Source organism: Hyperolius riggenbachi, chromosome 1 (genome assembly GCF_040937935.1).
Source record: "Hyperolius riggenbachi isolate aHypRig1 chromosome 1, aHypRig1.pri, whole genome shotgun sequence".
In the NCBI taxonomy this organism is placed as follows: Eukaryota; Metazoa; Chordata; class Amphibia; order Anura; family Hyperoliidae; genus Hyperolius; species Hyperolius riggenbachi.
The window spans coordinates 384,197,858-384,219,561 of record NC_090646.1 but is presented as its reverse complement, the minus strand read 5'-3'; the positions used below and the strand labels follow the sequence as shown (position 1 = coordinate 384,219,561).

Sequence of the window (21,704 nt, the reverse complement as noted above, 5' to 3'; positions counted from 1 at the left end):
GGAAACAATTCCATTCTATCTGCCAATGCTGTTGAAAGTCAAACATTGCAAAAGCATTGGTGCCTACTGGTCGAGAAGCTAGGTGGTGAGTTGTGGTGTATCAGTGACTCTTTATCACACAAGACACTTATTGTTGGTAAGTGTTCTGTATTGTTTGGCAGTGATCAGCCTCAGCCTCTGGTTCAATGCATGGGAAAAATCTTGGGTCTGTAATCCCCTCCATGGACTGTTTTCTATCCACAAATGTTTCCAAAAAACCTTCAACGGTTTTCCACTTTTTTTTTAAAGCTTTCAAATTACAATTCCTGTGCTACAATGTTACATAGAAAGCCATTTATTTCAGGCACCAACATAAACTTTACCTGCTCAGCTAAACCTTGTATCCTTCACATAATAATTTCTTAAATCATGAAATCTAATGATGGAAAAAGAATAGCAAATCCTGTTTAAAGAGAGAACAGAAGACTGTTTTAAGCTTATACCGTCTAGGAAAGACAGCTCCTTCTTTTTTTGTTGTTGTTATATTACTATTTAAACAAAGTTCTAATTATACAACCATAAACAAAACTCACCAAGGGTAAAACTTACTACACGCTTTTAATAATGGTCTTCTGAAATGCTTATTTTAGAATGGATTATTTCAGGAGGCCTCTTCCTGCACAATCATGCTGCAAATGTGCTGCTGTATGACGATGGGAAAAGGGAGACTGTTTCTTGCTTTAGGAAATACCAATCACTATTGGGCATAGTTACCCTCAAGCAGTTAAAAGCAACCCCTGTACTGAGTCGTCACTAGGGCTTGTCAACTGGTGCAGAAACTGATGGTGTTCCCCCTCTTACCCCATGAACCTCCAACCTCAACAGCCTTAACAAAACCAATAATACTTTTTTTGTAGTAAAAAAAAAACTATTTACATAGTCTTACTCTCCCTAAGCCTGGGGCTTGGTGTTACCCTCTGTGCTGGTGGGGTAGGCACCTACCACACCCCCTAGTATGCAATTGTTCCTGTACACAACATGAAAAGGCACCCAAGATGATTATGAACAAACATTTTGGACAACCGAAGTAGAAAATGTGTGTATAAGCTGTAACCAATTGACTTAAAGCCCACCTTAACCCTAAATTAAGAAATACACTGTGGGATATTGGGGCTAATGCCAACTAGTTCAACAGCACTCTCTATTTGCTCCCTGCCCCACTCTTTTTCATAGATAGTGGTTACACAGCCTCTTCCCTAGGAATTAGCATCTCAACTGCTTAGTTTTGGCAGTTCTAGCTCCCTCAGGTTAATGTTAGGAGTTTAAACCATTTAACACTAATTAGCATTAGCTTGTGGGAGCCAGAATCACTAAAACTAGGCAGTGGTGATTGAGTCCTAGCTCCAAAGTCAGTGATGGGGGCTTGAAAGAGGGCAGGCTGCATTCTAACAAAATAAGGAAAACCAGCAGTGGAGATCAATGAGCATTGTAGGGAAGTGCTGAACCATTCAGCACTAGTCCTGCTATATACATTTTTAATATAAAATGTAGATGAGCTTTAAAGTGTACCTGAGGTAACATGTTACATAATGGGATAAACATATGTAAGTAGCGTGCCAAGCAAACAGATACCTGATCTGTGTTCCTGTTCTTATTTTTTTGCTTGAAAGAGTTTAACATTCAGGTACTGTATGCAATTTTCTCCCCAGTCAGACTATAGCATAACCCTCACTGAGTGAATTAAGTGACCTGTCAGTACAGTATAGCCATGCTTGCAAACAAAATAGAGGGGTCAGCTAGTGTTCCTTTGGTGACTATTTGTCCTTGGAACAGAATCCCTTTTTGTGTCCCAAAGAAGTGTCATGAATAGTTGCCAACGCTGGTTTGTTAGTTGAGTCAACCATTTTCACCTGTTTAAAAATGGGGAACCAGATTTATACTTGAGTTATTTGAGTATATAAGATGTATTACTGTGCATACAAATGTGAGTACAGTTATCTTGGTGTTACTTGGTGGTAAATGCCACTACTCAACCCATTCTCGTATATATACCACATGGGTAGATGTTGCAAAGTATCATATGGTGGAGTCAGCTTATTAACATAACCACTGATGTCACTCCCTCATTTCCAGAGCAGAGAAGCTAAGAGGGGTTGGGAACAGCCTTTCTCTTGCCGTTATGAAAAGGTTATCAGTTTGTAATGTAAATATCTGGCATTGGGGGAGTAGGGAAAGCTAAGGGGTGCACCCCCATCTGCAACATGCATATACTGATACATGGCCACCTGATTAACTAGTCCCATCACAATTGGCACTATCACCTCAACCCTGTCCACATTTTAGATTGGATAACCTTCTCTGTCTGGTAAATTGTGGTATCCCAGATTATTAAATGTAACATTTAAGCAATGGCCACACACAGCCTACATTATAGAACTTGACTCCAAAAATCCAAATTGCTGATTCATAATTTTTGTTAAAGTACAGAACCCCCCCCCCTCCCCCAACACATACACGTGAAAGTAGAGTAACACTAGACAAGTGAGGGAAAGCCAAGTTATAAACTGTATTACATAATCTCTGCACAGGTGTAAACCAGTATGCGCTGCACTGAAGTTTCCAGCATGAATCCAGCTAAGGGAAAACTGAATGGAAACCAAATGCTGTTTGTTCCATGGGATGGAACTGGCTCTCTTGTATGACTATTTGTATCTGGACCCAAGCCCATAAGATTATGCACATTTGGCTTACCTTGACAGAGAAATCTGCAGAAAGAGGACCAGCAATCCTGAGGATTTCTTTATCAGGAAATCTCTGGAAGTCAACGGTAGTGTTGTCCACAAGAAAAGAGCCAGTGTTGCTGAGGCTGTTTTCACCTTTTACCCCTTGTAATGTTTTCGTTTCCAGGTCTGTAAGTGTATTACATACTGTGAGCTTATAGAGAGTAACTATCGTAATAGTAATATTTCAATCGGTTAAGTGCAACTGCCGTAAAAATTGTCTTGCTGATTAATAACTTTCAAGCTAACATACTAAAATAAAATAAAACCACCAATTGAATATAATCTCTTATCTGAACTGATCACAGACAACAGAAACAAGTTTTTTTTTCTTACCGATCTTTGTGCTATTAAATGTAATAAGCATTTTTGTCAACGGGCCAACCAATGCAGAGCCAGTCAGAAAGATATTCGCTAAGCAAATGGCAGGTTCCAGTGGGGACAGGCTCCCTCTTTTAGGGAAATCTGAGACATTCATATATGTCAGACATTTCACTCTGCACATCACAGGAATTACATAATAAAATATTAGGTCATTTCTAAAGTAAGGCAATTAGATTCTTGGATTCAGAAGTCATTCAATGTGCAGTGAACAGTATAGTCTAATTGCCACGCCTTCATCCAATGACAGATCAGAGGATCAAACAAGCAGTGAGTGGCACCCTGCTGTTTGAATTTCCTTTGAAGCCTCTGTGATGAAGTCGGACATCTATTCACACTTTAGATGTTCAGCTGAAATGATCAGGAAAGATCGTCTCAGCCAAGGTAAATCTGAATTGTGCATCCAGCTTAAATCCTTAGTTTACCCTTTTTTCTCTGCACAGACATTAAACACTAACCCCATTCTCACCATTCACAGCTATACTGCACTAATGCTCTTCTTCATCCTTTCATTCACTTCTCACTTAATCCTATATTTCTCTGAACAGTCAATCAGTCGTTAAGGTAGGTCAGGAATTATAGACTCCCTGGTACTTTGTAGTTTAAGGTTAGTGGCTTATGAGCTATAGCAAGCATGACATGTGAATGTAAACTACACATGTCTGTGAAAAACATCTAGCCTGGGTGTCATGAACGATACAAATGACGTGCGCAATTGCGAACGATCTCGTATTGTCCAGTGCAGCGGAGTGCATTTTTCAGTTAAAACATACAGACACGTTTCTTTTTTCTTTGTCCATCACCTATTCTGAATGGAAACATTTCACACGTAGCTCTTCACATGGAGATGTTACTGGCAAATGGTGATCTTGCAAGCCAGCAGCATCAGATAACAATCTCTCTCTAAGTTCCCTCTACAATTTTGAATTAGAACAATGGAAAACCTCAGTTATTAATATCTAGAGAAGGAATTATCACAGACGGAAAACAAACATATTAGCTGGTTTCTAAAAATCAGGATAACTCGTTAAACTTATAGCATTTTGGCTACTATGGAAACCGAGTTTGAATAATTCACTGACCACACAGGTTAATATGTCGATATCTGGTATCTTTTGATTAACCTCTCTGGCGGTTAATTTTTTTTGCCGAATTGGCAAAAAAACTTTTTTTTTTTTGTTTCATGTAAAGCTACCAGAGTGGTAGCTACATGAAACACCACTAGAGGGCGCATGTGTCCCTCTAGTGCGATCGTCGCCGGCATCTATAGCAAACAGGGGAACGCGTATATGACGCGTTCCCCTGTTTGGCTTCTCCTGTCGCCATGGCGACGACCGGGATGACGTCATGGACGTCAGCCGACGTCCTGACGTCAGACACCTCCGATCCAGCCCATAGCGCTGCCCGGAACTCATTGGTCCGGGCAGCGCAGGGCTCTGGCGGGGGGGGGGCCCTCTTTCGCCGCTACGTGCGGCCGATCGCCGCAGAGTGGCGGCGATCAAGCTGTGCGCGCGGCTAGCAAAGTGCTGGCTGCGCGCACAGCAATTTACAGTATGAAAATCGCCCCACCAGGGGCTGAGATCTCCCCCTGCGCGGCATAGCCCGAGCTCAGCTCGGGCTTACCGCCAGGGAGGTTAAGCATGACCTGCAGGTTCTAAATCTGCCCTCCGATTCATGGTAGGCCAATCGAGAAGAAAATGGCAAAGGCTGCTATGGAAACCGAGTTATTCAGCATTCACTGACCACACAGGTTAATATGTCGATATCTGGTATATTTTGATTAACCTCCCTGGCGGTTAATTTTTAATTAATAAATTGTGTCATTTCTGCATGCAGGAAAGTCTTTACAACTTTGCTCTGCAGGGGGTAGGAACACCCATTTTTTAGAGGAGATAGCCCCTCCAGGCCAAAGTTCATAAAAAGGTTGGCAGCTCCGCGGCCATTTTATCTCCCAAATTACATCAACTTAGATCTTCACACAGATGCCCTCCAGGAGATCAGAGCACAAGGACCTCCATAATTTGCTTTGTTTTATTCAATACCAAAAGGACTGCATTCAGCTAAGTAACCATTCTCATTTTGTAAAAAGTGTGGAAACCATTTAATTTAGTGAAAAATTCACAGAAAATGCAAAAAAATCACAAACTTATAACAAAATTATTTTCAAAGGCATTTTTGCTCGAAAGTCGAGTTTTACATTATTTTTGTGAAAATTAATGAAAGAAGAAAAGATTATCGACATTTTTGCTCAATACTGCAAACCAGTAGGCAAAACATTATAAAGCTTGACTGTAATAGTTTACAAACTAAAACAGTAAAGAAAAAATGGAGCTACATTCAATAAATTTAGAAAATCCAGTAAAATCACTATAAGGAAATAATGATGACTTCTTCCTTGATGTATTGTTTCCTTTCCTTCTTTTCTTTACAACCACCTTGTTTCGGACATAATTATGAATCTGTTCCCTTCCACAGCCCTGCATGTTCAGCCTCAGGGTCTGGTTACCAACATAGTGTTATTTGTTATACAGGCAGTCTCCATGAACCCAGAGCTTTTCCTTGCAGTTATCTAACAGAAAGAAGTGATTACAAGGTGCTAATCCCTCTAAAATGTTCTGTTTTGATTGCCAAATGTGAATAGACACATAAACAGCTGTCATTAGCAGATACACCATTCTCAGGTTTCCTTCTTGGGGAGAAAATTACCAGTCGCCACCTTCCTTCCCTGTTGTCATTTGGTCATTTTATGATTCTGTTCAGTAGGGCAGCTTGCTTGGTTTCTGACGTTTCGTTTCTTCCTACTGTAAAGCTTTTTTTTTCTGCAAGTGATTATGTAAAAAAGAAAAAACTAAACAGAGAATAATTTTCTGCAAAATATTGTCACCTACCAGCACTCTAATGATGTGCCGTACAGGGCTTACTTCCATATGGCGTGCCTTGCTTTCCCCCGAGGCTTAGAATTTCCTGTTTCTACAAGTCATTTCCTTCCTACTTGAAATTTGGCAGAAAAGGTAACACTTGCATCAATTGTTTGGAAAAGAAGTTTTTCGCCCTTTCAAGTCTTGGTTCATCTGGAATTTTTTTTCCCTCTCCTGTATTTAACAGTTTTACCTTTAAGAAATGTGCATTGTGGTTTGGAGAGTGAATAGAAGCTTGTGTCCATAGTTCTAATTACATAATCATTTCCAGCAGTATTAATAAGGTAAGAACATCTGGTGACTCACTACTATTTTTTGTTTTAGTTCATGCTTGAAAAGTTAATTTGTCTTATTGGGTAATTAGAAGAGATCATTGGTGTAAGGATGTCAGTGTATTTGCTAGACGGTTAGATAAAGTCTAACATTACTAAGCAACATCCAGTATGCCCTGCGGCTTCACCCTTCAAGGGTATCACCTAATGAAACACTGTTACTATTTTTCTGCATTTGATCTATTACTTAGATCTGGTTTTGGTAACTAAAGCTACATGCTAATGCTCAATTATGGCCAGCTAAAACAATTGTTTTGGTTGACAGATTAGGAATGAGCACGGTACAGACACACTTGCTCAGCCTCTTTTGTTTTATGGAAAGGGGAGGAGATGAGAGGTGAGAAGAGAGGGTGAGCAGGAGGTGGTGTCCCACTACATAAGAAGTGCAACAGCAGTTGGTTGAGCCTGAACCAACATAGCAAAACACTAATAATGTCATCACAAAACTGAAGAACTTCACATTTTTACAGAGACAAGTGTAAACTATCATCTCGGACAACAAAAAATGTAACCTGTGTGCCTAGCTTAATGCCAATGGCACATCGAATAAGCAATAAGCTGTCACTAGCAAAAAACAACTAATGACCCATGGCCTTCAATTAACATCTATGGTATTGCTTGTGACAGAGCAGTATATTGTTCAATCTCTAGGAAAATTGTTCCAAAAGTGACTGATTAGTGACTAGTATTACCCCAGGTTGCATTAGACCATGATCGGCTTGTAAGTCACAGCAGATCGCCCATTTGCCACAAACGTTATCCCTTCACTTTTCCTTTTTTTTTTTTTTTTTTTTACAGAATAACAAGGTGCTTCTCTGGTTTGTGAATTGTCAGAAAAATTACACTGGTAATAGTAATCTGTGGTTGGTAATGCTAATAAAGCATTATAAAAAAGAAGAAATGAAGATATATGAAAAAATATGCAGGTATATATGACATATGAAAGTTAATTACAAAATTCTGGATAAAGGAGTTAAGTTACTTGAAAACATTTCTGTTTACTTACATAAATGATCGGGTCCTTTAAGCACCAGGCGTATATGCCTACTGCCGTACGGTATCACAACCACCGTATCATCCACTACGAAAAAACACAAAAATAACAGAAATGTGTTATTATTAACACTCTGGATTAATATTGTGTTTGACAATGTTTGATAGCAACAAAAAACTGATGTTGTGGTGAAACTCCTCCCACAAGAAACTCTGAGGACCATGGTACTCCTGGCAGTTTCCTGTCTGTGAACCTTGTTGCATTGTGGGAAATAGCTGTTTACAGCTGTTTCCAACTGCCAAAATAGCAAGCAGCAGCTACATCACCTGCCAACAGTAAAAATGTCACCATGTAATAAATGTCAGAATGTAAATCAGGGAGAGGAAAGATTTTACAATGAGCAAACACTGACTAAATCATTTATACATAATTATTGTAAAAAGGGAGCACTTTTTTTATTACATTATTTTCACTGGAGTTCCTCTTTAACTCTTCAATCCTTAAAATAACTCCAGAATTCTAAAGTTAAAGACAGGCTATTAATTAGCTGCATGTGAAAATAACTACAGAGGAGGTATCTTAAAGGGGAACTTCAGCCTAAACAAACATACTGTCATCAAGTTAGTTATGTTAATTAGAATAGATAGGTAATATAATCTCTTACCCACCCTGTTTTAAAAGAACAGGTAAATGTTTGTGATTCATGGGGGCTACCATCTTTGTCATGGGGGCAGCCATCTTTTTGGTTGAAAGGAGGTGACAAGGAGCAGGAGACACAGTTCCAACTGTCCTGTGTCCTGATTACCCCTCCCAGCTGAACACGCTAGGCTTCAAATGTCAAATTCAAAATGTAAAAAAAAAAAAAAAATTGCACCAAAACAGCAGAACAAGAACATCAACATCAGAAATCCTATCATGCTTTTGCACAGCATCAGGGGAAAAAAGCCCGGGCAGTTTTCTTCTGTGCAGCTAAAAATGAGAGTATAAGAGGAACAAAGTTCTGATGCTGTGAAACGGTTAAAGAAACACCAAGCCTTTTCAGTGCTGCTGAGTCGATTTTTAGTCCGGAGGTTCACTTTAAAGTGAACCTCCAGACTAAAAATCGACTCAGCAGCACTGAAAAGGCTTGGTGTTTCTTTAACCATTTCACAGCATCAGAACTTTGTTTTTCTTACCCTAGCCTCATTTTTAGCTGCACAGAAGAAAACTGCCCGGACATTTTTCCTCTGATGCTGTGCAAAGCATGATGGGATTTCTGATGTTGTTGCTCTCCTTCTACTGTTTTGGTGCAATTTTATTTTTATTTTGAACTTGAGATTTGAAGCCTAGCGCGCACAGCTGGGAGGGGTGATCAGGACACAGAACAGTTGGAACTGTGTCTCATGCTCCCTGTCACCTCCTTTCAGCCAAAAAGACGGCTACCCCCATGAGAAAGATGGCTGCCCCCATGAAATCACAAACATTTACCTGTTCTTTTAAAACAGGATGGGTAAGAGATTATATTGCATATCTATTTTAATTAACATAACTAATGTAACTTAATGACAGCATGTTTGTTTAGGCTGAAGTTCCCCTTTAAGGAATGAAGCGATAAGATAACTCTCTCACTGTCTGGAGGTAAGTTTTCTCTTGCTTTATCTCCAGGATGATCTTAGTGAATTGAGGCCTATAAGGCAAGAGTAAACTTGCCACCACACAGTGAGAGGGTTATCTTATCCCTTCATTCCTTGAGTTACCTCCTCTGTAGTTGTTACCTCCTCTGTAGTTAAAGAGGAACTTCAGCCTAAACAAACATACTGTCATTAAGTTAAATTAGTTATGTTAATTAAAATAGATAGGTAATATAATCTCTTACCCACCCTGTTTTAAAAGAACAGGCAAATGTTTGATTTCATGAGGGCAGCCATCTTTTTGGTTGAAAGGAGGTGACAGGGAGCATGAGACACAGTTCCAACTGTCCTGTGTGCTGATCACCCCTCCCACTTGCTAGGCAATGTGAATAACAACATAGGAAATTCCATCATGCTTTGCACAGCATAAGGGGAAAAAAAGCCCAGGTGTGATGATCCGCTCAGCTGGCTGCACAGGCAGCCAGCTGTTTGACCATTCCTTATGTCTGAGAGATGCAGGTCTCTGGAGAAGAGACCTGGCTTCATATTGCAACCTGCAGAGTTGCTTTGCTGAGGGATTTGCATACATGCAAATTGCCCAGCTGCCTCCTTTGTGGGCTGGCACTATATAAGGCTTCTGCTGACCAGAAGGCTTCGCTGGTCATAACGGTTTGTTAACACACTCCTGGAGTGTCAGCCTTCGCTGTTGGATTGTTTAAGATTAGCTTAGAGTTATTCTTGGGACTGCGCTAGGCATCCTTGTTAGGTGCAGTCAGGACTGTATTATCTGTTTGCCTTGTTCTGTCTGGGAGTGTAGGCCGGAGCAGCGGTTGCTACCGGTAACTCCTTCTGTCTTGCGATTGTCCTGTCGCTGACGGCAGTCGACAGGAAATAGTTGTCTGTCTGTCCGGATCGCACTCGCCCTAGCGTTAGAGGCGGTGGATTCTTGTGGTCTGTATCTTGGAGCTTACCTTAGCTACGGTCGCTTCTGGTTACTCCTTCTGTCTGTTGTGTGCTTGGATCACACTGCTCTGACGGAAGAGCATTGGATCTTTCTCGTACTTGGTTCGCACTGGCTCTGACAGTAAGAGCAGTGGTTCCTGTGTGACTCATTCCTGTTGTTCGTTTGTATGTCTGTCTGTCTACGCCTGCTGGTGCCTGCGGTAAGGCAACCGTATAGCAAGCGTCTGTCTTGTGTTGGTTAGTTAGGCGTGCTTGTCTCTGTTGTGCTTTACACGCGGAGACCGCACTGAAAACGTGTTCGCTGTTGCGAATGAGTGCGGTGTTTGCGTTTAGTTAGCGTTTGTTATTTTCCTTATCTTCTCATTGTATGATTTGCTGTGCCTTTGGTACTCTCGTGCTCTGCCTTGCTGTAGCCTTGTGTCACCTCTGGCAATCGCTCGCGATTGCGTTCCTACTTCATATCTGCTGTTGTGTATGCACCGTCGCGGGTTGGCGACTAGATTGGTGCACACACATACAATCTGTCCCTTTGCTCATTCTCATTCACAATCGCTTCTCAGGCGATTGCGTTCTCACTCGGTTTCCTCTGTTGTGTGTCCACCGTCGCAGGTTGGCGACTAGATTGGTGCACACACATACATTCCTCCTCTGTGCTTATTCTGTCTTGTGTCGCTGTTAGCAATCGCCATCTCCTGCGATTGCCTTCTCACCTGATCTTCATGGTTGTGTGTTCATCGTCGCAGGGTGGTGACTAGATTGGTGGACACACATACCCTCTGTCGCTTTGCTCTCTCTCTTTCAGGGCTATCTTGCCCTGCGTTTCTTCCCTTCGTACAATTCCTGTCTGGCGTCTGTGGCAGGGCAAAGGATCTGTTCCTCTGCACTCCACAGCTCCATCTGCCGACAGGAATTTCCCTCTACAGGTGCGTTGCACCTTTTGCTGGGTTCTCTCAAATTATCCGCTTGTGGAGGATTTCCGCAGTGTCAGCGCACATCCTGTGCGCTGACCACGGAGAGAATTCCACAATCGTTACACCAGGCAGTTTTCTTTGATGGGTGGAGCTTAGCTAAAAATACAGCTAAAAATGATGCTTTGGTAAGAAAAACAAAGTTCTGATGCTGTGAAACTGTTAAACACCAAGCCTTTTCAGTTCTGCTTTAACTTTAGAATTCTGGAGTTATTTTAAGGATTGAAGAGTTAACTTAAAGACAGAAGAGTTAAATTTAGGTTTGCCTGAGGTAAAATGTTTCCTGAATACTACATGCCTCATTACCATGGTGATAACTCTAGAAACGTTATTAAAGACATGAGATAAGCTTAGTGAATTGAGGCCAATGTCTATAATTTATTTAGAGTCTTTGTTGAGTTTTAATTGTTGTCTGTCCCATTTAAAGGTGAACTATTAGAATTTAATGGCATTTTAATGAAGTCTGAATCAAAACTGGCAGAATTTCAGTATACAGGCAGTACCCTACTTACAAACATATTCTTACAAACAATCTCCCGTAATAGAACCTGTTTATAAGTTGAGTCCTGTGTTAAACATGGTGAAACATAGATAAATGATTTTCATTCAGGTCACTCTTGAACATATAGTATAAACAATGTTTATTGGTTGTCTTCAATTTGCTTTTAAAGTGTTTTAAATTACTTATACAGGTTTAAAGAATACTGTAACATTTAACAACAAATATCTTCAATAAAAAAACAGTACCGTATATTTTGTACATGAAGACAACTTTGTATCTCTGGACATTACACCCCGAGTCATTTTCTAAGTGGGGGACTGACATTTTTTTTTTCATTAGGAATACAGAGTTATTTAAAATTACAAAATTACCATGATGCATTATATGCATCAAAAGCATTCGGGAACTGTCCATGCGAAGGAATACAGGAATAGGGGTGAAAAGAAGCTGCATTTTTGGAGTCTATAATTATTTTCTACAAATGATTTTTTTATCTCTCTAAACAATGAATCCCTCAGTAGCCAAAGTGGAGTGCTAGACCTCAACATTCCTCTCACTCTGTATTCCTCTATGTTGTAATCTATGTTAAGACCTGTTGCTTAGCCATCAGAAGACAGTAAAACAATTAGCTGGTAAAAAGCAAATGTAACTCATTCTTCACTATATGGGTCTGAATAAAAAAACATCAGTTTCTTTCCTGTTCTGTACATTAAGCAGTTAATTTGTCTTCTGATTACCTATGATAAACATGGTCTGTGCCCTCACCAACACCACAAATAGTGAGTAGCATGATGATAGGAGACAGGAAATAAGGTGCCCATACATCTGACAATATATGGGCAGATCGACCAAGAGACAGATCTCTTTCTGATCTAATCTGATTAGAGAGAAATCTGTCGGCTGCCCATACACTGCAGACCGATTCCAGATTGAATTTCAGCTTAATATCTCTCAGGAATCGGTCTTGTAACAACACATCCATTGCCTCACTCAATGTAAAATCTCCCCCCCTGGTGCAGTATACTTTACCTGTCCGTGGCTGGCTCCAGGCTCTGTCTGCAATCCACATACATGTGCCCCACGGGGTTGCCAGTGTATAATTGGACGCGTGTGACGTCACACACGTGTCCATGTTATGCTGGCAACCACATGGGGCACTTGTATGCAGATTGCGGATATAGCCCGGAGCCAGCAGCGGACACAGACTGGTAAAGTATATTGCACTGGGGGGGGGGGGGAAAGCATTTTACATTGGGGGGACAGCGCCGGGGGCTTCATTGTGTTCATCCCTCGTCCTGATATCGATTGCTGTTCCGGCTGTGCACCCATTTGGCCACGGCAGCCCGACACCTTGTGTCCGTGTCCGTTGGATACATGCAACCAATTTTGGCTCAAAATTGGTTGCATTGTCGATCGGGCATGCTCTTGGCGGCACCGATTTCATCCAATTCGATAATAATTGGCCGCCAAGTCAATAGATGTATGGCTATCTTTAAACAGACTGGAAGGCTGCTCTCTGATGGGAAAAAAATATGCAACTAAGCAACTATGCATATTCACAAGAGACAGGGACCAGGATGGAGAGTGAGGTAAGTTCCCAAATGTTACTTTTAGAACCAGAATAGGAGTTGCCCTGCAGCAGAAGATTGTATCAAATCACATCTGAGTGCTGCCTCGCCAAGCACAGATGTGACTCAATGTGATGGATGATGCACAGGAGGAGCTGACAAGTGGCGGAATGCCTGCCTTCAACCTCCCATTTGAAAGAAAAAAAAAGACAATATGTAATGTGCAGAGAATGAGAGCCACTGATTATGAATCATGGATGCAAGGTCCTACTTACTTAACATCTAAGCTCTTGAGAGAATCTGCCTCCTCGGCATCCACAACATTTTCACAAGAGGTAAACCTGACCTACAACAATGTCTAGCAAATACACCAGTGTGAGCATCTACATATTCTGAAACAGGTCTCAAATGCATTGCAGCCTCATACAGAGTCTTTCTCTTGTCATCCAAAACCCACATCCCTCTCAGCTCACACGAACAAGGATGTGGTTTGGGCCTAAACATGTCTTTCTTTTTTTCTTTCCATCTTTGCTGACATGTACAGATATATTGTGATCACATAGGAAAATCACATAATTAAAAGCATCCTTTAAGAAAACACTCTGACACCGAAAGGTCAAGAGTCTTGAAATAAGCAATACTCTTGCTTGCTGAGATTAAAATTTATATGTGCTTTTATTTACAGCGTTCCCTAAAGATTTCTTCAGTCTAAGAACCGTGCAGATTGCATATTAGTTTCCAAGTACGGCATTCCCCATTTTACACTTTCCTCTGGTTCCTGCATTTGTCTTAAATTAGGAAAACATTAAAAGTATCTGTTCACAAGGTTTACATTAGACGCAATGTGAAAATGAAGCAGTCCATTCAGTCCTTCCGGTGTTACATGAAGCCAAGCCTGAACAGCAAATGAAAAAAAAATGCTTAAAAGGTTTCTCTGTCTATGCAGGGAGTAAGGATGTTATATTTAGTGCAGAGATAATGATCATATCTATGGGATCCAATCCAAAACATTCCAGTAAGAAAAGATTCTATTCATGAGCACATGGAGCTTCAGAGCCTTTTGCCATGATGACCCATACACACTGCTCACACCATTGCCAGTAATGTTGGTGGTCAGAAACCTCACTCCCAAACTCCTACATTTACTGAGGTAGAATTCAAATAATATGATCCCCCAAATACCAATAAAGGAGGACCATGAACTTGCGACCTTCTGCAAGCTTTACTTGATATAAGAATAGGAGAAGACCGATAAAGACAAGTGCAAGTAAAATTGTAGTAAAGGTGGAGTAGTTGATAATTGGAACCAGTCAGGCTTCCTCTGCTGAATGCATACCTCAACTTTTTGATAAGAGAATGATGACACTTTGTACATTGAACACACGCCTGCGCACGCACGCACGCACACACACGCCTGCGCACGCACGCACACACACACACACACACACACACACACACACACACACACACACACTTAATGTAGAACAATGCAAAATAAAAAGACACTACCACTCTGTAACCCAATCCAAATTAAACAAGCTTCATTGGAACGCTCTTTGATTGGGTAAATGGTCGCATCATTGTACTGATAGTAGTACTAAAGTCAGCTTTATCTACAGTAATTGTAAAGCAAATAGCAAACATGAATACACAATACAATCTTCCACCAAACATACAGACAACACAGGTTGGCCAGAAACATCCCAATCCTATCCCCTTCTCCCTCAGTATAAGATGCTATTAAAGACATAACAGATTTACTTTAGGGCATTCAGTTCCCTTTCTTACTGAGGGCCAGTACAGTATTAAATTGTCCCTCTAGATCCTCAAGAAGGCCCACATGCAACTTATCTAGTTGCCAAATGAGATACAGTTAGTATTTTCCAATCTTTTTTGCTACTAAACACTGAGCCTCCAAAGTACCTATCTCTGATCACCTTTATTTTTGAGCTATCCCGCTGAGATCTCTGACCAAATATTGCAATAGCTGGTGAGAGTGTCAACCTGCAATCAATTGATTGCCTTTGGTTTCCATCCATCATTTTTGTATGTGGTGAAATGCCCACCATTTATGAATTTAATCTTCATCTTTCTCCCCACATTTAACATATTTACACAAAAGACACCGCTCACCACAGCTCAATTCCCTCTTTCAATACACTTCTACAAAATCCCCAACACAGCTCCATTAACATCATCTTCACACCTCCAGCTGCCACTTCATCACACCTTCATCTTACACTGCTATTGCCCCCAGCTGCAAGGTGATTGTATGTTATACCTAGTAAATGGAGTGCCTACTACGGCAGAGTCCTAGTTATCCAGAACTCAATTAATTAGAAGTCTCAACTGCCCATAACAAATCTTTGGCAATACTCACAGTGATGAAGGCCAACTTCTTAGGCTATTTGTAGGGTCTGCTGTGCTTAAAGACTGGATTCCATGGCCCTCGCAAGGTTAATATACTTTCAATTACTGTATTTTAACATTCAAGACAGAGTTCATGGTATGTATAGAGAGTCAGGGATTGTACTGTATTAACTAGGCCTATTTTTAACATTCAGTGTCAAGCAACCAGAAAGCACACTTATCCGGCATCAGCCAATCCCCATGGGTGCCGGATAATGGGGACTTTGCTGTAATTTATTTGGAGATATTCTTCCATTTACAGTGGTGGTGCCAGAGCAACCAAAAACTAGTCTTTCTACCCCTACTGTCCTCCAGTGCAGCGGAGTTAAAACATGCGGCAATGGAAGAATGATGTGCTTCTGATCAGACAATAGAAGTACATACTCTCTAAAATAAACTAAGAAAAGTCAAATTCATGTTTGTTGAGTGTTGAAAAAATGGAGAATTGCCTTGATTTGGTTGCCTTCATATCACAGTCGTAACTACTGGAAACTGTATTCAAATCAGATCATAAGTTAGCAAGCATGCATTTTATATCTTGAGGGTCTTTAAAAACCCACTTTCAGCCCATGGGGCCCACATGAATGGCTACTAGCTGTTATTCTACTATGCCTCCTAAAAACACAATCTAAAAACACTTAGCAGCACCATCACTTTGTGGTATCATTAGAAATATAGTTTTCAGTGCAGTGTTTGTTTAAAAATAATTAGTTGAAAGGACTTGCTAATGTATACCATTTATACACATGCTTTGTTTATAGTCGAAGTATTGAAACAGTTTACAGTTCCTATCACACGTCTGGCATCTGAATGCTCAGGAATGTTTTAACAAACTGAATCCCATAAACGACAAATTAGATTTTATGCAGTTAGATGGGCTTAGCGTCCAGCCACTTTGTTTGCATTAAAATGATGAATGATAAGCGTTGCAATATTTAAACAAACATTGTCTAAGAGTAAAGACTTCTTCCTGGCAAAACTTTGCAGTGATGTGCTAATGCAGGAAAACATCCTACTGTCACTCTGTTTATATCACAGGACCAGGCCTTAGTCCATTACCTCCCTATATAGTAAGTGTTGGCCTAGCTTTCACAAAAAGTGTCCAAGAGATACCAAATTACCCTATTATTTATTTATTAAGCAGTGTGCTAGAGACTGCTCATACACTTAAAGTGGACATAGACTGTTTTATCTGTCAAATTCAAATTTTATGCTGGTTAAAAAAATAAAAATCACTGTATTTCACCTAAGGATTAAGTTATTTTCAGCAACCACTTAGTTAAAGTACCACTATCACATAACATTGTAAAATTTAAAATACTTGAAAACACAAATAAAAAGTACATTTCTCCCCAAGTAAAATGTGCTATTAATTAATTTCCTCCTGTTGTCATCACTTACAGTAGGTTGTAGATATCAGACACAACTGACAGGTTTTGGACTAGCCCATCTCCTTATAAGGATTCTAAGGGTTTTCATTATGTTCAACGGAGTACCTACGCAGCTCGGAGTGACCCAAAACCACTAGGAAAGTATAGGGCACTAAAACATACCAAAAATCCAGCATTTAGGGCTTATTCAAACTTTACTGGGAATCGCGCGTGTTCTCACTGCAGCCGGCAATTTGCGATCAGCATGCATAGCACCGCTAATCGCGATCGCTCCCAAAACGCTGCAGTGTCCACAGATTTTTCCATGTTAATCGCGGAAAAAAAATCACTCCCGCAAAACGCCAGCAGTAATCGCCGGCGTTTCGCGGTTTTAGGTGTGAATGGGGCCTAGGTGTTGATTTTAGGATAACAGAGAGAGGTCCATTTATTTAGATCTGTCTCATTTTGGATGCTTGGATGACCCAACACTTGGAGCAAAGGGTGTTACACTTTTGTAGAGTCACACTGCCAAATTGTTATTGAACTTGTTAAATAGAACACACCCCCTTCGTTATCTTATCTTGTCCCATCAATAGATGGTTTAATCTAGTGGCTAGTATAGAATATTGTAACCAATTATTTTATTTGAACACCTTACTTAGTAATATATGTCCTCTGAAACAATAACTAATGAGAAAAAAAATGTTGTTACAAACCAATTCAACATTTAATGCAATGTCTTTCCATAAAAAGAACTTCATATATATTATGATACAAAAGTGTGAACAAAAACACCATGCAAAATAAATCCTAACTTGTGTGATAAAAAAAATTGACCGGAGTAAACTTTCAAAATCTATCCAAGAATGCCTGAACTGAACGTCTGTTAATGATTAATACTTTGACCTATGCAGTAAATTTACAAATCAGGATTGCATATGAAAACACTAAAGATTTAGCTGTAACTGGCCTGCGTCCTATGTTAAGTTACACAATCCATATGTCTTTAATTTTTGTTGTACATTATACTTTTTTGTTGACATTACACTTTGGTTACCATATATGCTATAGCCCCACTGTTCAGATTATGCATACGTAGAGTATGTAAACTATATATTCACCTTTTCTCTGGGAGCAGGAAAAAATGGCGCACAGCGGCTATGTAACTTTCTGGCGCTCATTGAAAACAACGGTAAACGATATTTACCGTTTTGAAGAGAAACTTTCTGGCGCCGCGGAGAAGAGCAAAGTGAACGTTCATAGAACGTTGTTTCTCGTTTTAAACTTCAATGATCAAGTTGTTAAAACGATTTTTACCGTTTTAAATTTTTTTTAAATGTTATTTTTAGTTCACTTGTTGCTGTCCCACTTACACATATGACGAAATGTAATGTATTTTTCAAAAACCTTATTTTACAATGTATTACCCTAATTAGTGCCCTGTTCTTCTGTACTCTTTGCTCACGCAGGCACACGGGTATTGCCACTCACGCAGTCTCACCACTTCTTCGTCATGAAGTAGTAATGTATTCATCTCCGAAATTTTGTGTTTTTTTCTAGCAATAATGACAAATTTAAAGATTGCTTTCACGAAGTAATAAAATGCAATACATTTTATAATTTAAAAAAATTTAAAACTTAAGTGGAATTGAACCCACAACCCACATATCAGTAATCTGCGTACTTACCGCTACTCTATCTCTTCACTGCATACTTTGTGGATGTTTAGTTTATTTTACTAGTTTGCTGAAGCCTAGTGTCTCGAGCGCCATCTAGTGGTTATTATTTATACATTTTCTTATTATGCCCCTTGTTATTAATGATGCGTTACTACTATATTCGATTGTAAATTTGTAATATCTTTTTTGTGATATATTTTTTTTTTGTAGTAATTGCATTTGTTAGGCTGATTCATTTTTGTCTGTTGTTGAAGTTCAAAACCATAAATATTTAGAGTGGTGGGGGAGAGTGTGAGGTTGTGGTGGGGGAGAGTAGGGAGTGGTGGTGGAGAGTGTGAGGGAGTGGTGGTGGAGAGTGTGAGGGAGTGGTGGGTGAGAGTGTGAGGGAGTGGTGGTGGAGAGTGTGAGGGAGTGGTGGTGGAGACTGTGAGGGAAGGGAGTGGTGGTGGAGAGTGTGAGGGAGTGGTGGTGGAGAGTGTGAGGGAGTGGTGGGTGAGAGTGTGAGGGAGTGGTGGTGGAGAGTGTGAGGGAGTGGTGGTGGAGACTGTGAGGGAAGGGAGTGGTGGTGGAGACTGTGAGGGAGTGGTGGTGGAGAGTGTGAGGGAGTAGTGGTGGAGACTGTGAGGGAAGGGAGTGGTGGTGGAGAGTGTGAGGGAGTGGTGGTGGAGAGTGTGAGGGAGTGGTGGTGGAGAGTGTGAGGGAGTGGTGGGTGAGAGTGTGAGGGAGTGGTGGTGGAGAGTGTGAGGGAGTGGTGGGTGAGAGTGTGAGGGAGTGGTGGTGGAGAGTGTGAGGGAGTGGTGGTGGAGACTGTGAGGGAAGGGAGTGGTGGTGGAGACTGTGAGGGAAGGGAGTGGTGGTGGAGAGTGTGAGGGAGTGGTGGTGGAGAGTGTGAGGGAGTGGTGGTGGAGACTGTGAGGGAAGGGAGTGGTGGTGGAGAGTGTGAGGGAGTGGTGGTGGAGAGTGTGAGGGAGTGGTGGGTGAGAGTGTGAGGGAGTGGTGGTGGAGAGTGTGAGGGAGTGGTGGTGGAGAATGTGAGGGAGTGGTGGTGGAGACTGTGAGGGAAGGGAGTGGTGGTGGAGACTGTGAGGGAAGGGAGTGGTGGTGGAGACTGTGAGGGAGTGGTGGTGGAGAGTGTGAGGGAGTAGTGGTGGAGACTGTGAGGGAAGGGAGTGGTGGTGGAGAGTGTGAGGGAGTGGTGGTGGAGAGTGTGAGGGAGTGGTGGTGGAGAGTGTGAGGGAGTGGTGGGTGAGAGTGTGAGGGAGTGGTGGTGGAGAGTGTGAGGGAGTGGTGGTGGAGAGTGTGAGGGAGTGGTGGGTGAGAGTGTGAGGGAGTGGTGGTGGAGAGTGTGAGGGAGTGGTGGTGGAGACTGTGAGGGAAGGGAGTGGTGGTGGAGAGTGTGAGGGAGTGGTGGTGGAGAGTGTGAGGGAGTGGTGGGTGAGAGTGTGAGGGAAGGGAGTGGTGGTGGAGAGTGTGAGGGAGTGGTGGTGGAGAGTGTGAGGGAGTGGTGGGTGAGAGTGTGAGGGAGTGGTGGTGGAGAGTGTGAGGGAGTGGTGGTGGAGACTGTGAGGGAAGGGAGTGGTGGTGGAGAGTGTGAGGGAGTGGTGGTGGAGAGTGTGAGGGAGTGGTGGGTGAGAGTGTGAGGGAGTGGTGGTGGAGAGTGTGAGGGAGTGGTGGTGGAGAGTGTGAGGGAGTGGTGGGTGAGAGTGTGAGGGAGTGGTGGTGGAGAGTGTGAGGGAGTGGTGGTGGAGAGCGTGAGGGAGTGGTGGTGGAGAGTGTGAGGGAGTGGTGGGTGAGAGTGTGAGGGAGTGGTGTGGCAAGACTGTGATGGAGTGGTGTGGGAGACTGTCAGGGAGTGGTGGTGGAGAGAGTGAGGGGGTGGTGTGGGAGAGTGTGAGGGGGTGGTGGGGGAGACTGTCTCTCTCTCCTTCTCCCTCTCTCACCCCTCTCTCCTTCTCTCTCCTTCTCTCTCTCCCCTTTTCTTTCTCTTTTTCTCTCCTCCCACCATTCTCTCACTCTCTCTGTCTCTCTCTCCTTCTCCCACTCTCTCTCTCTCTCAACCCGCTCTAATTCTTTCTCTCTTTCCTTCTCTCTCTCCTTCTCTCCCTCTACATCTCTCTCTATCTCCCCTTTTCTCTTTTTTTCTCTCTCCAAACCCCCTTCTCTCACTCCCTCTGTCTCTCTCCTTCTCCCCCTCTCTATCTCATTTTTTCTCTCTCTCTCTACTTATCTCTCTATCTCTCTCTCTCCTTTTCTCACTCTCTCTCCCCTTCTCTCTCGCCATCTCTCTCACTCCCTCTCTCCCTCCTCTTCCTTTCTCTCTCTTTCTTACTCTCTCTCCCACTCTCTCATGTATGTGTTACTTACCAAAACAAAAATTTTTATTAGATGTTTTTGTAGCATTGAGCACATTTTCGATGATGTTTTTTTTGGGTGATATCTTACGGCAAAATTATTTTAAATATATAATTAGATTTGAAATTCATTACATGTGTGTTTGTAAAATATTGCATTTTACATATGTTTGTAAAAATTTCACAGTCTGTAATTTTTAAACTTAAAACTTTTAAAAAGATTTGGGGTGATAATTTAATGCTTAAAAACTATTACTTATTTATTACATACACATTTTACAAACAACACCCTGACACTCTCAACCACACCAAAACAACCTCACACTCTCATCTCCCCCACGACACTAAGACACTTTCACCGACAACACCCTCACACTCTCCTATCCAACAACAATCCATCACCACTCCCTCACACTCTTCCCAACACTCCATCACACTGTACACACTTAAATCTATCACCGTCTCCAACAACACTCCCTCACACCCAACACTCCATCACACTCTCCACCAACACTCCCTCACACTAACACCCGACACTCACTGACACTATCCCTCACCACTGCCTACCACTGTAACCCACCACTCCCTCACACTCTCCCACACCACTCCCTCACACTCTCCACCACCACTCACTCACACTCCCACTCTCCACCACCACTCCCTCACACTCTTCCACTCCCTCACACTCTCCCCCACCACTCCCTCACACTCTCCCCCATTATCTCACACCACTCCATCAAACTCTCCCCCAACACTCCCTCACACTCTCCAACACCACTCCCTCACACTCTCAACCAACACTGCCTCAAACTCTCCCACAACATTGCCTCACAGTCACACCACTCAACCACACGCTGCCCAAACACAACCGCAGACTCTACCGCACCACTCCCTCACACT

General features: G+C 41.9%; 1 protein-coding gene across 6 annotated transcripts in view; it reads right to left on the bottom strand.

Annotated features, from left to right (window-relative positions):
• Positions 1 to 21,704, bottom strand: part of ADAMTSL1 (ADAMTS like 1) — a 529,495-nt gene that overhangs the window by 336,779 nt on the left and 171,012 nt on the right. For 5 of the 6 annotated variants that reach the window (XR_011020540.1, XR_011020539.1, XM_068234383.1 and 2 more), the window contains exons 6-7: positions 7,397 to 7,471; positions 2,731 to 2,888 (exon numbers count right to left, since the gene is read on the bottom strand). Coding sequence is in view for 4 of the 6 variants with exons in the window: in XM_068234383.1 (XP_068090484.1) it covers positions 2,731 to 2,888; positions 7,397 to 7,471 (233 nt within the window). In the remaining 2 variants the exon portion in view is untranslated. The remainder of the gene's footprint in view (positions 1 to 2,730; positions 2,889 to 7,396; positions 7,472 to 21,704) is intronic. The other variant, XM_068234385.1, reaches the window with a different exon arrangement.